The sequence below is a fragment of the Sciurus vulgaris genome (genome assembly GCF_902686455.1).
Source record: "Sciurus vulgaris genome assembly, chromosome: 1".
In the NCBI taxonomy this organism is placed as follows: domain Eukaryota; kingdom Metazoa; phylum Chordata; class Mammalia; order Rodentia; family Sciuridae; genus Sciurus; species Sciurus vulgaris.
In genome coordinates this window covers 174,297,371-174,311,218 of record NC_136461.1, presented here as the reverse complement: position 1 = coordinate 174,311,218, position 13,848 = coordinate 174,297,371, and the positions used below count along the sequence as shown (strand labels likewise).

At 34.3% G+C, this 13,848-nt stretch overlaps 1 protein-coding gene and 1 long non-coding RNA gene across 6 annotated transcripts in view; one reads left to right on the top strand and one right to left on the bottom strand.

Annotated features, from left to right (window-relative positions):
* LOC306639340 overlaps window positions 1-9,487 on the bottom strand; it is a 52,627-nt gene extending 43,140 nt beyond the window's left edge. Inside the window, exons 1-2 of one of the 2 annotated variants that reach the window (XR_013757626.1) lie at window positions 9,346-9,487; window positions 3,119-3,227 (exon numbers count right to left, since the gene is read on the bottom strand). This is a non-coding gene — a long non-coding RNA (uncharacterized lncRNA). The remainder of the gene's footprint in view (window positions 1-3,118; window positions 3,228-9,345) is intronic. The other variant, XR_013757627.1, reaches the window with a different exon arrangement.
* RGS22 (regulator of G protein signaling 22) overlaps window positions 1-13,848 on the top strand; it is a 126,296-nt gene that overhangs the window by 97,561 nt on the left and 14,887 nt on the right. For all 4 annotated transcript variants that reach the window (XM_079102620.1, XM_079102619.1, XM_079102621.1 and 1 more), the window contains 4 exons: window positions 895-963; window positions 3,437-3,598; window positions 7,398-7,577; window positions 10,971-11,126. In XM_079102620.1, coding sequence (XP_078958746.1) covers window positions 895-963; window positions 3,437-3,598; window positions 7,398-7,577; window positions 10,971-11,126 — 567 coding nt within the window. The remainder of the gene's footprint in view (window positions 1-894; window positions 964-3,436; window positions 3,599-7,397; window positions 7,578-10,970; window positions 11,127-13,848) is intronic.

The following is a 13,848-nucleotide window of genomic DNA, read 5'->3' as shown; positions in this document are numbered from 1 at the left end:
ACTCTAATCCAATCAAACAGTTTAGCCCCAGTGGTTCTACTCCTTGTTTCTCTAGATCAGCTTCTGGATCTATCTGCTATGAGTATGGAGGTAGAGACACAGAGCACAGATTTGACAGGAACAGTTCCCAGAAAGGGAAAATATTATATATAGGTAGTAACCCTAAGAAATACAGTTGTCTCTTAGAATCCATGAAGTACTGATTCCAGGACCTCCTTGGATACCAAAATCTGCTGATGCTCGAGTCCCTCATATAAAATGATGTAGTATTTGCATATAGCCCATTCCTCCAGTAGACTTTAATTCACATCTAATTCCTTTTAAAACATTCTAATGCAATGCAAATATTTTGTAAGTAGTTGTCATACTGTATTTTGGGGAATAAAGGGGGAAAGTCTATGCATATTCAGTACATAAGTAATTTTTTTCTGAATATTTTTAATCTGAGGTTGGCTGAATTCATGGATGAATAACCCATGGATAGGGAGGACTGACTGTATCTACTGTATTTTTCTCTGTGTTCAGAGTAATTTTTGGACTCTTCTAAAATTAATGGTTGAAAAGTACATGGTTAGAATAGCACAAAAATCTGAGGAGTTAAAATTCTCTCTCCAAACCCAGTTTTTATGTGAGCCAAAATAAAATAATCCTCTGCATTTGGGATAATGTGGTTGGGTGTTATCTCTGTTTTGGAGATTCAGGAAACTGTTCTGAGAATGAGTAACTCGCCTCAAAACTTGACTACAAGACTTTTATTTCTAATTGTTCCTCTTCCTCCTGCATGGCTCTATCTCTTTTCCAACCTGACCTCTACCTCACTTTTTAAGCTATTAAATTGGTAAATAATTTCAAAACTGGACATAAAGGGGATAAAATGATTGGTTTTGTTTTCAGGTACAGATGAAAGACATAGCAGACGAGCTTTTACTACAGAAGCGTGAAAGGAAAATTGGGATCTGGAAGGCAAGTGATTATTATATTCTTCCTCTTCTAGGTTCCACTCTGTCAAAGTATTATTTTTCCTTCCTCTTCATGTTCAAAGACCCTCATCAAAGACACTGCTTTCTAAACCACAAACTGATTGCTGATAACTGTTCTTAGTTAGCAGATGGAATTTTGACAAGAGTGTGACTCTGCCAGAGCTCTGTTCTTAAGAATTCCTGGCCCTGCTCAACCTTAGAAATGTGTCCTTTAACTATGGTGTTTTATTTTGTTTTGTTTTTGCACAAGGCCCTGGGTTTGGTCCCCAGTACTGTTTAAAATACATATGTGTATGTGTGTGTATATGTATATATGCAAGCAGAATATATATATATATATATTCCACTTGTGATGGTTTTTTTGAGATGAGCTGTTCTTTCCAGCATATGGTAGTTTATTTATTATTGAGAGTAGATTATACAAAAATAATGAGTAGTATGCAGCCGGATCAGCAAGTTTAGACATCTTACATTATCCCCTTTATTTAGAATAAATTTAGCTTTAAAAGAATTAAGATAACTACCATTTCAGTAATTATCAAGACCACTATAATGATACCTTACTAGTAATTGCCCATTTTGCCTCTTACAAGCATCATGAACATAGTCACCCTTTTGAGCCTACAAGTTTATGTATATTTATTCTTCTGTAGGTCATGTTAGAAGGCCAAACTAGACCCACATGACCCCCTGCAAACCAACAAAGATAAAGATTTATTCAAATGTTAGAGGAGTGCATATGTCTGTTAGGATGCTCTTTCCTTTTGAAAGGAAATAATCTTTTTAAATGCTTGTTTTTTTCTATTTTTTTTTTTATGTAGAATGAGCTTATATTTTATGTTATTGTGCCTTATATATTATATTATTTTCTATTTAGTTAAATTATGGGTTTTAGTTAAATTACTAAGTTTTAGTATCTTAAGAAGCAAGGTCTTAAAACAGTATTTGTTGAGTGGGTTTTAAATAAACATCCCAGTCTAATCCATAGTTGTTCCTATTTATGGGGCTATAATTTTAATATGGACCAGATGGTAAGGGACTTAAGTTTTTGTCCGGAGACCATGGCATGTTCTTCACTAAAGCAGTGATAGACATCTGTGCACTTTATCTGGGTTAATGGCACCACCACACATCCAGACTGCCTGGAAATGCCTTCACCTCTCAGTTCCAACTCAGATGTCATCCTCAAGCCCTTCTCTGTAAAGGCTTCACTTTTCCATGCAGAATTAGTTATTTTTTCCTTTGTGTTCCCATGGCACTTTAGGTAACTCTCTTAAACACTTAGATTGGTGGTCACATATGATTATTTTCCAAGGAATTTATTTTATGCATTGGCAGTGGTAAATATTTTTCATGTAATTTAATCATTAATATAATTTTTAAGTCCATCTAAAATGGTGCCTTTGAAATGATGCTTTCTTGATGGTTGTACACTAAGATCAACTCTGGGGAACTTCAATAAAATTAAAATCTATTCAACAAATTCAATAAAATCTATTATGTTTTTTAATCTGAAAGGGTAAAGGGGATTAAATATGTGATTTTTTTAAATTTTATTTCATTTATTTATTTATTTATTTATTTGGTACTGAAGATCGAACTCAGTGCCTCACATGCACTAGGAAAGTGCTCTACCACTGAGCCACACCCCAGCCCTAAATATGTGATCTTAAATGGTCCAAGTAAAAAGAGGAGACATATTTCAAAAATGTGAAGCTATAAAATAAGCATAGGTTAAAAATACCCTTAAGCATTACTGAAACACCATTGGTACCTTTGGATTTCATGTTACATGACTCAAATCCTCAGGCAGAGGAATTTTATTATTTAAAAAAGTTACTTTATAAAAAATTACTTACTATTTGTTTTTATAATTATTGATTATTAATCATAATTTATTATTAAAATAATATGAAGATCTGCTTCAAACCAAGAGCTTTCAGGATAAAATTATAGTGAAGTTCTACAGTAAATTTTCTATTTAAATTATAGAATTAATCAATTTATTTTCTTAAATGAGAAACTCTTAACTGCTTTTACTTTTTAAAAGGCAGGAGAATTATGTAATAGTAAAATAAATAATGGAGTAATATCTAATCATAACATTAAGTTTATCTTGTTGTGTTTGAGTGCAGAACTCTTAGCACCCACCAGCAGGCAGCTTCTCACGGGGTTGCCAAATTGCAATGTTTTCACATTCTCAGTGCAGCCATGTGTCCTAAGTCAACCAGTCATTTCTTTTTCTCTCTACTTAAAAAAAAAAAAAAAAAAAAAGATGCCATAAAAATATAAAGGAGACAGAGAGCAGAGGAGGGGAGTTGTCAAATTCTATTGTATCCATGACATGAATTTCAATAGCCAAAATTAAAGGAGATAGGAGTTGGTAATTTTAGTCTAGTTGGTGACTTTATTACTTTTTAGAACACAGTTCATTTTCTGTATTCTGTTTTGGACAGCCTGTGGAAAGTAAATGGATATCTTCATGGAGTGAAATTATTGCTTTTCGTAAAGCATTGTTGAATCCAGTTACTGCAAGACAGTTTCAACGTTTTGTGGCTCTAAAAGGAGATTTATTGGAAAACGGGGTACTCTTTTGGCAAGAAGTACAAAAATATAAGGTATTGTATTGGGAACTGAGGAAAGCCACTTCTTTTTGAGGAAAAAATGCATTAACATATCAGATTCTTAACTATAACTCTCTGAACAAGATTCGTATAAGATCTCAATTTTGCCATCTTCTTCATCCCAATATTTAAATATTGAGATTATTATTATTCATCGTCTAGATATACTTACTATTAAGTGAAGAGTGAGTCCTGAAATGATAGTATTAGGTTTTTAAGGCATTAACATGCATATGATCATATAATAATTACCTTCCTGAAGAGAGTTTTAACTATATTTTTCTATCTCATATATATATATATATATAAAGCAATTAAATTGGTAAATAATTTCAAAACTGGACATAAAGGGGATTTTATATATATATATATATATATATATATAAATGTGCCAAGCACATTTTTTCCCTGAAGATATCCATATTTGGTATATCCATATAACCTAGACCTCTTTATAAGAATTCCTTTCAACTATATTTAGAGTAATCAGAGATAGTACTTTATAGATAAACCAACAGAGATAGAAAGAAAGGCCAAATTCTTAACAAAATAAATAGGAGAATAAGGGGTTAGTCACAAGATAGTTTATTTTCAGATTAAAATGTTTAATGGAATCGTATGTTGTATTGTCTAGGCTTGAATAGAGAAATGTTGTCTAGAAATACCTAAAGAGGTATCTAACCTTTGTTTAAATGCTCCCAGGGGTACAGGCTTATTTTCTTGTAATCAGCCTATTCTATCTCATTGTAAAAGTGGAGAATAAAAATTAAGCTAGAATTCAAGCGTATAATGTTTTCAGTTGGTCTGTAATGTAAGTTTGTATTATGCAACACTAATACAGTTGCACAATATATAGTTAGTAATTGTTCAATAAAATTCATGCCTTTTCCAACGTAACATGAAACTTTTTTCTACCCTTTTCTGTTTTTGTACTATTCTCAGTTTAAGTTGTAACAGAAAAAAATTTTGAGAAGTTTTTTTTGACAACATTTCCCAACAATCATATCAAAATAAGTTTTTGTTTGTTTGTTTTTGTTTTTAGAATTAGAAAGGAGGTAGAGTTTGTTTTTCATAACAGGCAATTTTTGAGTATGGGTGGGCAGAATTATCTTAGAGTTAATATGAACATGAACAAGCCCAACACTGCTGGGACAAGAGGAATGAGGTAAACCTTATAAAACAAGCATTAATAAAACATGGACTCATAGAAGCAACACTTAGTTTTACAACTGCCCTTGGCCTCCACGTTAGTATCTTTTCTGCAGTCCAGCATGAAGGACTTAAGAGTACTTGGCAACTGTATTTTAAAATACACTATAAAATTAGAAATCATGCTGTGGGAATAAGTCCTTTCCTCTGAGAAGCATCTATCATGTGTCAGATGTGCCAGGCACTGTGCTAGGGTGCAGGAATGGAAAGGGAAAAACATGCATTACCTTCCTAGGTGAGGGAGACTTTCGTGAAAGAACCAGAGGTTGTTCGATTCTGATCCGGGGTCTGGGTAGGTATAGGTGTAGCACAGAGGTAATGCTGGGGTGGTGGGGCAGGGAGCTCTCAGCAGGAGTGGTGGTCTTTGCACTGGGTCTTGAGGCAATTTGCCAGTTGGAAGGCACTCCACCTGGCAAAGCCTTCATTGAGCTCATTCTTCCGTGGTTTACTCCTGCTAAATGTTTACTCTCTGGCAGATATTGTCTTACTGCTTTTTGTGTAATAATGAATTTATTCTTCACAAGAATCCTATGAGTTCAAGGATATTATTTTCACCATTTTACAGATGAGTAAGCTAAAGCACAAAAAAGTTAAGAAAGTCCCAACATCACCAGCTAGTTAAGTCACAGAGCAAGGATTTGAAACAAGTCATTCCATTGGGAAATCCTGTGTCCTTAACCACAAAGTAATGCTCTCTCTCAGTAATGATTATGGCAATATTTAAAGAGCTGACTGGAGTAAACTTAATCAAATGTTATTCTGTATTATTAAAAATCAGAAAGAACCAGATGTACAACATCAAGACATTGGTTCCTTAATTATGAAACATCTTCTCAACAGAATACTCTGTACCAGTAAAAATCATGCTGTGGGACAGTCATCAATAGTGGAAAAACATGTTTATATCATTGATTTCTTCTAAACTAGCTACTAGAAAGCAGAGTATGATTTGATCTAAAATGTGTGTGTTCATAGAGAAAATATTAGAAGGATATATTCACTCAACACATATTTATTGAGTCCCTATGAGGGGCCAAGTTACATATCCTAGGGTTCAACCATGATCAAAATAGTCTTCTCTCCCCAAAGCTCATGATGTCAAGGGAGGTTTAGACAGTGGTAGACAAGGCAATAATAAGCGTGTGATTAGGGCAACAGCAGAGGAAGCGCAGGATGCTTTGGAAGTAGATAAGATGGACCTCTCTCTTGGAGTCACTGGAGAACTTATAGAGGGAAACATACTTAACAAGACTTCAATAATAGGTGACAGTTAACTGAGCCCACTAATAATGGCAAATAATGTATATTTTGTAACATAACAAATGCAGTATAAATACGTTTTTTCTGAGGTGATGCTAAATTGAGTAGAAATGCTAACCGTTGTTACAATGTAATGTTTATATTAAGCTTTTTCACACATAACTTATGCCAAATCATATGGAATATTTTACATAACTGATACTGGAATTTTTCTTTCTTTAATACTATGCATAAGATAGCTAATATAATGACTGATGTATATTGGACATTTAATAAATATTAGGTAATTTCTGACCTAGAATTAGAAGTTTCCAAATTTGTTTGCTTTCATCCAATTTAGAAAACAATTTCTGGCTGGACCTAGTGGCACACACCTGTAATTCCTGCAACTCAGAAGACTGAGGCAGGAGGATCAAGGCCAACCTTGGCAATTTAGTGAGACCCTTTCTAAAAATAAAAACTTACAAGGACTGGGGATGTAGCTCAGTGGTAGAGCCCCCTCTAAATTTGATCCCAGTAGCAAAAAAGTAAATTAAAAATAACAATGTCTGTGCCTGAAAAATGCTATAATTCAGACTAAGCTCTCTCTTTATTATGAAAAAGAAAGAATATCCCTCTATTTATGACTTTAAAACTGGGTCATTTTAAGGTATGGTATTACTTTTATGTTCTTTATGAAGAGGATAATATGATGGGGTAACTGATAAGAAGGTATATACTAAACAACATGCCTTTTCACCACCAGCAGGTCCATTTTCTTCACTAGCCTTTTCTGAGCCCAGGACAATTTAGTGTAGAAGCATCCTGGCTGGGAAAGCTATTGTATCCACCTATAGCCTGAGTGCCCATTCTTGGTATTCTGCTAGGAGCCTGTGAATATTTCCATCATAATACTAATTAACTGTCCTGAATTTAAGTTCATGTTTTCACATTTCTCCTCCAGCAGTGATTGAACCCTTAAGGCAGAGGCTGCATCTGGAGTCTCGGCTCAGTGTCTTGCATGTAGCAGGCACTGAACAGATAGTTGTAAAATGGGTCACAGTAGGCATTAAAGCTGTTTCTTTGCCTGGAGAAACAAGTGATCTGTATTAAATGAAATCTGTACCTACATAAGGTGCACATATCAATCTTAGGTTCCTCAAATCCAAGAGAAAGAAAAGCTATGCTTTATTGTTCTTTCTTTCTTTATTTTTTTAAGATAGCCTTGACATGTTCTGGTGCCCTCTTAACCTAAAGTTAAAATCAAATACCTACAGACACAGGTCTGTGAAGTGTTCTAGTAATGCATTAATCACATATTCTGCCTTTCCTCCTCCTTGTTTAGGACTTGTGCCATTCCCATTGTGATGAGTCTGTCATCCAGAATAAGATCACAACTATCATCAACTGCTTCATTAATTCTTATATTCCACCAGCTTTGCAAATTGACATTCCAGTAGAGCAAGCCCAAAAGATCATTGAACACAGGAAGGAGTTGGGACCATATGTATTTAGGGAGGCACAGGTAAGAGATCAGGGCATATTTTAAAATACATTGACAATCAAGATATTCTTTTAAAGCCTTTACATTAATCATATTTGGCAAGATTTCAATCCTCTTAGTACTGGGATTTTGAAATATAGTTTAAATAAGTTTGCATATGCCACCTAAATATAAGAAACTAGTAAGTCATGTGCTATTTTGTTGATAATATATAGCAAATAAAACTAAATAATACCCTTTGACTTTCCATGGTTACCCTTTTATTTCTAATTTACTAAAAAAAAAAAACTCTAGCTAATTCCTCCTTCCTTTCCCACCATTCATATTTCTTTTTAAAGTATCTGCTACCTCAAAAATGTGTAAAATATGTGTGTCCCAAGATTTGTATATTTTTAAAGATTGGAATATTCACATAGCTCATAAAATAAGTGAGAGGAGATTTAAGTATTCAACCAACATAAAGTACACAAACTCATGAAAGGAAAATCATGTCTGTTAACCTGCTCAAGTTACTTCTTTTTAAGATAAATAATAGAAAACATTGACTTGGTGAGCATAATTTATTTGCATTTTGAAAAGCCTTTTAGTGATGTTGTTCTTAAAAAATGATTAAGAAAAATAAATTATAATAGAGGTAATAGGGAAGGCCATGTCATGAATTAAGTGATATGAAACAGAGATTTAGAGTATGCTTGCCCTTGAGCATGGAAAAAGGCCATTATTCCTTAACATTCATTTGTAAGCCAGCTGTGTTCTAAGTCCTCTAAGGAATTGAAAGTGGACTCACAATCCAAAATATGCATTAAAACAGGCAAAAATATAGAGGAATGATTGAGGATGTGCTAGAGAAAACAGGGTGCCAGAATCATAGAATCAGTTAATGAAAAGATCTTAGAGATAACTTGGCCTCTCCTAGGGGTGCTGACAAACCCAGACAGGACTTGCCAGTCTATTTCAAAGACCTTGAGCCTGACACCAGAGGCCTGGAGCTGCTGACACTGGCCGGTTCTGGCACACTCTTCACGAATTGCAGCCAGTGAGCTTTATTGGTGACCTCTAGCCTGTGACTTCTGTCTGATGTCCTAAAATGGAGTCCTAGCAATAGCTTAAATATGGACTTTGAAGCATATGAAAATACAGGATCTTTATTTGGGGGCCTCATCTCTCTGAATCTGTTTTTCTTTCTGTTTTTCCCAAGGAAGCTCAGAATGGCATACCAGCTAGCCCTACCCAGGTATACAAGCTAGATATCTGGTTGCCATCTTCAAGTCTTCCCTCTCCTTCATTTTTTTACTCCCTTAGCTAATCAATTCCTCCAAAAGTGAGTCCATTTGTCTTCTTGTTGGATGTCATTCTATCTGCTTTTCTTAAACTGCACCACACTTCAGATGTGTAAAAAGTCTCACATGGATTACTCAAACCCCCTGCCTCCGGGCTTTCTCCAGTCCTTTCAACTTAATCAGCAAACAGAGCGCTCTTTCTAAAAAAATGTCTGATCATGTCCCTTCTCTGCTTAAAATGTTTCAGTTGCTTTCCACTGCCCTCAGAATGAAGTCCATATCTTCCATATCTATCTGGCTCCATCTCTTACCACTTCCTGCCATCTCTCCCCTGGTCTTACTGAAATGGCTCTTACTGTCTTTCCTCCTGAGCTTGGTGCAGTATCCTTTTCTCTCCCTGTATTTGTCCCTGTCAGAGCACTTAACCACACTAAGTTATAAGTGACTGTCCTCATATCTGACTTTCCCATTAGGCTGTAAGCTTTTTGAGGACAGGCAATGTGTCTTACTTACCTTTGTGGCCCAGATGCTTGGCACATTTTTTGACTTCATGAATAAATGATGTGATGTGATAAGATCTGGCATGACAGTAAAGAATAAGATCAAACTGGAAATGAAAGCAAAGTTGAGCAAAAGGACTGAGTAGTAAATATACTCTGCTGTTTAGCATTGTTATCAGTGTAGCCTGTGCCTACCTCTCATGCCCATGCCCATGCCCAGTGGCTGGAAAATTTCATCACCAGCCAAGTTTTCACTGGTCCTTTGACTCATTAAAACATTGCTCATCTGTTATCAGTGAGCAAAGTAGTTCCATAGTTATTAAATTATTTTCTTACCCCACAGTTTGGTTTTCTTTTAACATTTAATCTATTAACTGTAGACATTACTCTAAAATCTCAATTGCATCTTTTGGGAATATACTGCTTTTATGCCTTCTATTAAAACACTAAGTGCTAATTGGGAGAAGTACAAAAGTTGGTGAATAGCAGTATTTAAGTTCATAGAGCTACTATGATACCAGAACATTGAAAGGGGGATTACCTAATTAAATGAGTGGCAGGTAAATATAAATGAAATTTTCTTCAAAGTCTGCATTTCATTAAATAAACTATCTCTGGATTTTACAGTCATACTCCCAGAGCCTATAAAACTCAGTGATAAAACCATCCTTTAAAAAGTGTAGATAATTTTAAAATTATGAATCACATTTGTATATGGAAAAGTGGAGCAAATGAAATATGCCAATTCAGTACTCTAATGACCATGCAGCATTTACTTTGTAAAAAAAAAACAAAATTCTCCTTTTCCCTTAAAACGTTGGCGTAGAGCCTAATGGGATGATTCATTTTTCTTAGGGCATTAGGTAAAGGCCATTCCTAGCCATACGATGTTGGGCTTGATCTGATGTGGCAAGTCCTACCTTCTTGGAAGTAATGTATGCCTCTGGAACTAATGGAAAAGCTTGGCATGGGAATTAGAGCAACTGTTCTTATCTCTGTAAATATCACAATTAATCACTTAATGTAAAGTGTCCTTATAGAAAGCATTTGTCTAGGATACCATTCTGCTTTTCAAATGTTACTTTTCTTGCTCTCACATAAAAGAGAGATTATATCATTTAAAAGTTACTCAAGATTTATTCTTAGATCTGCAGCTTTGTTTAAGAGCTTTTCCAGAGGCAAAATGGTATTTCCTTTCTCTAAAAGAAAGAAAAGGGAGTGGGGGGAGTTTCCCTTGATGAACTGAATACTTGGAATACTTGTGTAAAACAACAGTGTGTAGCAGATCAACTAGTATATGTTTTAAAAGAAAACATAAATTTCTTATTTAAAAAGACCTAATGGATTCTTTATTAATACAATCAATTGGTTAGGGAAACATAAAGAATAAAGTGACTTTTAAGTGTATTTGGTATATTTTTTTTAAAGAAAGGCTTCTCATTGGTAATAAAAAACATTGATGATAAGCATGTGCTGCGCTGTACTATACTAAGAAGTCTGGAGACAATAAGGTGAAGGAAACATGGTGTGTATTAAAGATAGAATAGTTAATCCATTATTATGGTGAATTAGAGTTTAAATTGGTGCATTTATATAAAATTGTAATCTGAGACATACTTTGCTTTTTTACACAGATGACGATTTTTGGGGTTCTATTTAAATTTTGGCGACAATTCTGTGAGTTTAGGAAGAATTTAACTGATGAAAAAATTATGAGTGTGTTAGAGAGAAGACAAGAATATAATAAGAAAATGAAATTCTCAATCACAGAGGATGAAAAATTGGGAAAGGTAAGACAAGACTCCTTTGAGATTTAATTGTATTTTGAAAAGGTATGTGATATGTGTGAATTTGTAGAATTTGCACTGAGGAAATATATAGGTAAGTTATGGAATACGATTTTAGCAGCTTTTAAGTCTTTGTTCAGAGATTTTAGACTTGTTTTTGAATTCTTCAAAATCCATTTCAAATATTGTCTCTTCTATGTCAAGGCTTCCTTAACTCTCCTAGGCAATACAGACAGCTTTCATCTGCTGCAATAATGCTCCTCCTCCTCATAAAGTCTGCTTTTTATTGTCCTGTAAGTTTCTGTGTCTGCCATCTTTGATTTCATCATTTCAAGGCCACCCTCAGCAACTTAGCAAGACGGTGTCTCAAAATTAAAAAATAAAAATAAAAAGGACTGGGGATATAGCTCAGTGGTAAACACCCTTGGGTTCGATCCCCAGTACAAAAAAGAAAGGAGAGAGAAAGAGCCCATCTGACTATTCATCCATGTTTCATAAGCACATACACCAGTGTCCCGCATATGCTCATTTGTTAACCATTGTTTACTGAATAAATCAGGGAATGAATAAATGAACAACATACATTGGGGTGGCACTTTCAATATTAAAATTACAGAGTGATACATTGACTGCAAAATATGTAAATATGAGTCACAAATTGGCCAACCTGGCTCCATTTCTCTAGAAAATATCAGGTGAATTTTTATATTATATATATATTACACTTAGGAATTGATCTTCTCATCTGCCCATATCTGTTAGCTGGTGGTTAGGTACCAATATGGACAACTGAAAAGCAACCCTCTTGTAGGGTGAATAATCCTAAACAGAAAAAGGAATTCTATTTTTAAATACTCTTTTTTTTTGGAGTTGGAGGTCTTGCTCTGTTGCCCAAGCTAGTCTCCAACACCGGGGCTCAGCACACCTCCTGCCTTAGCCTCCTGAGTAGCTAGGAATACAGGTGTGAACCACAGTGTCCAGCTGCTTTTAAATACTCTTACTACATATAATAAACATATTGGCATCACTTATTAGTAATAGTAAAATTCGTACCTATATTTATTTAACATGGAAAATGTAAGGAAAATCAATATAATAGCAAATGTTTATTTAAAATTTTTATTGTCAGTGAATGGCTGAGTAATGCTTGGAAAAACAAATAGAGGAAGTCTGTGGGGTTTTTTGTAACATAAAAATGTATGCTTCTGAAAAAATCAGTTACTTTGTAAAGCATGGGACTTTCTGAAGTAACTGTGAGCATGACTTTTAGCTCTCAACCTCAATGTCACCCATCAGCTAATGATAATATTAATTTCAAATGATTTGAAGGGGCTTAGTTAACATGATGTATTTAAAAGGCCCTATGTAAGCTATTACACTACATAATTACAAGGTGTATTTTTTACCATTTGATACAATACAACACAGTAGAGGAGAGTCTCTATAGTCATGCTGCCTGGCTTTGAATCCTGGCCTTACCATTTATTAATTCTGTTATCTTAGGGAAACTACTTCACTTCCTCAAACCTCATTTTTTTCAGTAAAATAGAGATAGTAATATACTTCACATCACAGAATATGATTGAAAAACATTTGAAGCACAGTGCATGTCATAAAGTAAATGTTAGTCACGTTAGTACTACAGCAGCAAGTCAGGCATGGTGGTGTGCACCTTAGTCCCAGCTGCTTCGGAGGCTAAGGCAGGAGGATGACCAGAGGTCAGGAAGCCAAGACCAGCCTGAGCAGCACAGGGAGACTGTCTCAAAACCAAAAGCAAATGTAGCAGTAATTTTCCTTCTTTATTACAAAAATAATAATATCAAACATATCTTTCAATATTTTTCTTATCAAGTAGTTAAATGGAGCTGGGTAATCTAAAGAAAGTTATAACAGGAGAAAAGGAATCTCATGAAAATAATGTTCATCTAGTTTAATGTCAAGTACATAAAATGAACAGTGTCATATTCATTAACAAAGGAGCATGTGACTTAACTAAATAAAAATTTTAAACTTTTAAATAGCAAAAATTAGGTTAGAAGACAAATTGGGAGATAAAAGGTATGATATAAGTTGTAAAACCAAATTTAAAAAAAAGAGGTAAATACTCAATAGAAATTTGGATGAAGAGCATTAACATGCATGCAGTTCACACAAAAAATATGAATGAATAAAAACATTCAAAGCTATTCAGCCACCCTGTTAACAAAGACATGAAGACTGGCAAAGAAGATAATATTGGCAATACCCAGTGTTGGTTGAGTTTATGAGAAAGAAGAATACAAACTCATCCATTATTAGAGAAAATATAAAATGGTGCTTTTTTCCGAAGGACAGTTTGACAACAAATATTGTTTAAAATGTTCATTTTTTAAAAGTCAGCACACACACTTCTAGAATTTTATTCTAAACGAGATAATCATAAAAATGCATAAAGGTATATGTTCACAGCATCATTTATAATGGCACAAAGTTGAAAATGACCTAAATTTCTAATTTATCTCTGGTACATACTTTTAATCACCTGTTGAAAATGATGGTACAATTTATTCATTTTATCATTCAACAAATATTTGAAGGTATCCTATGTGACAGATGTTGTTCTTCTACAAGTAAGTATATAATGGTACAAATACAAAGGCCCAGTTTACATTCCAGTTCTCTATTTCTTTACACTAGAACATTTTCACAAAATATTTTACATGAAAAAGCAGATTTTAAAAGAGCA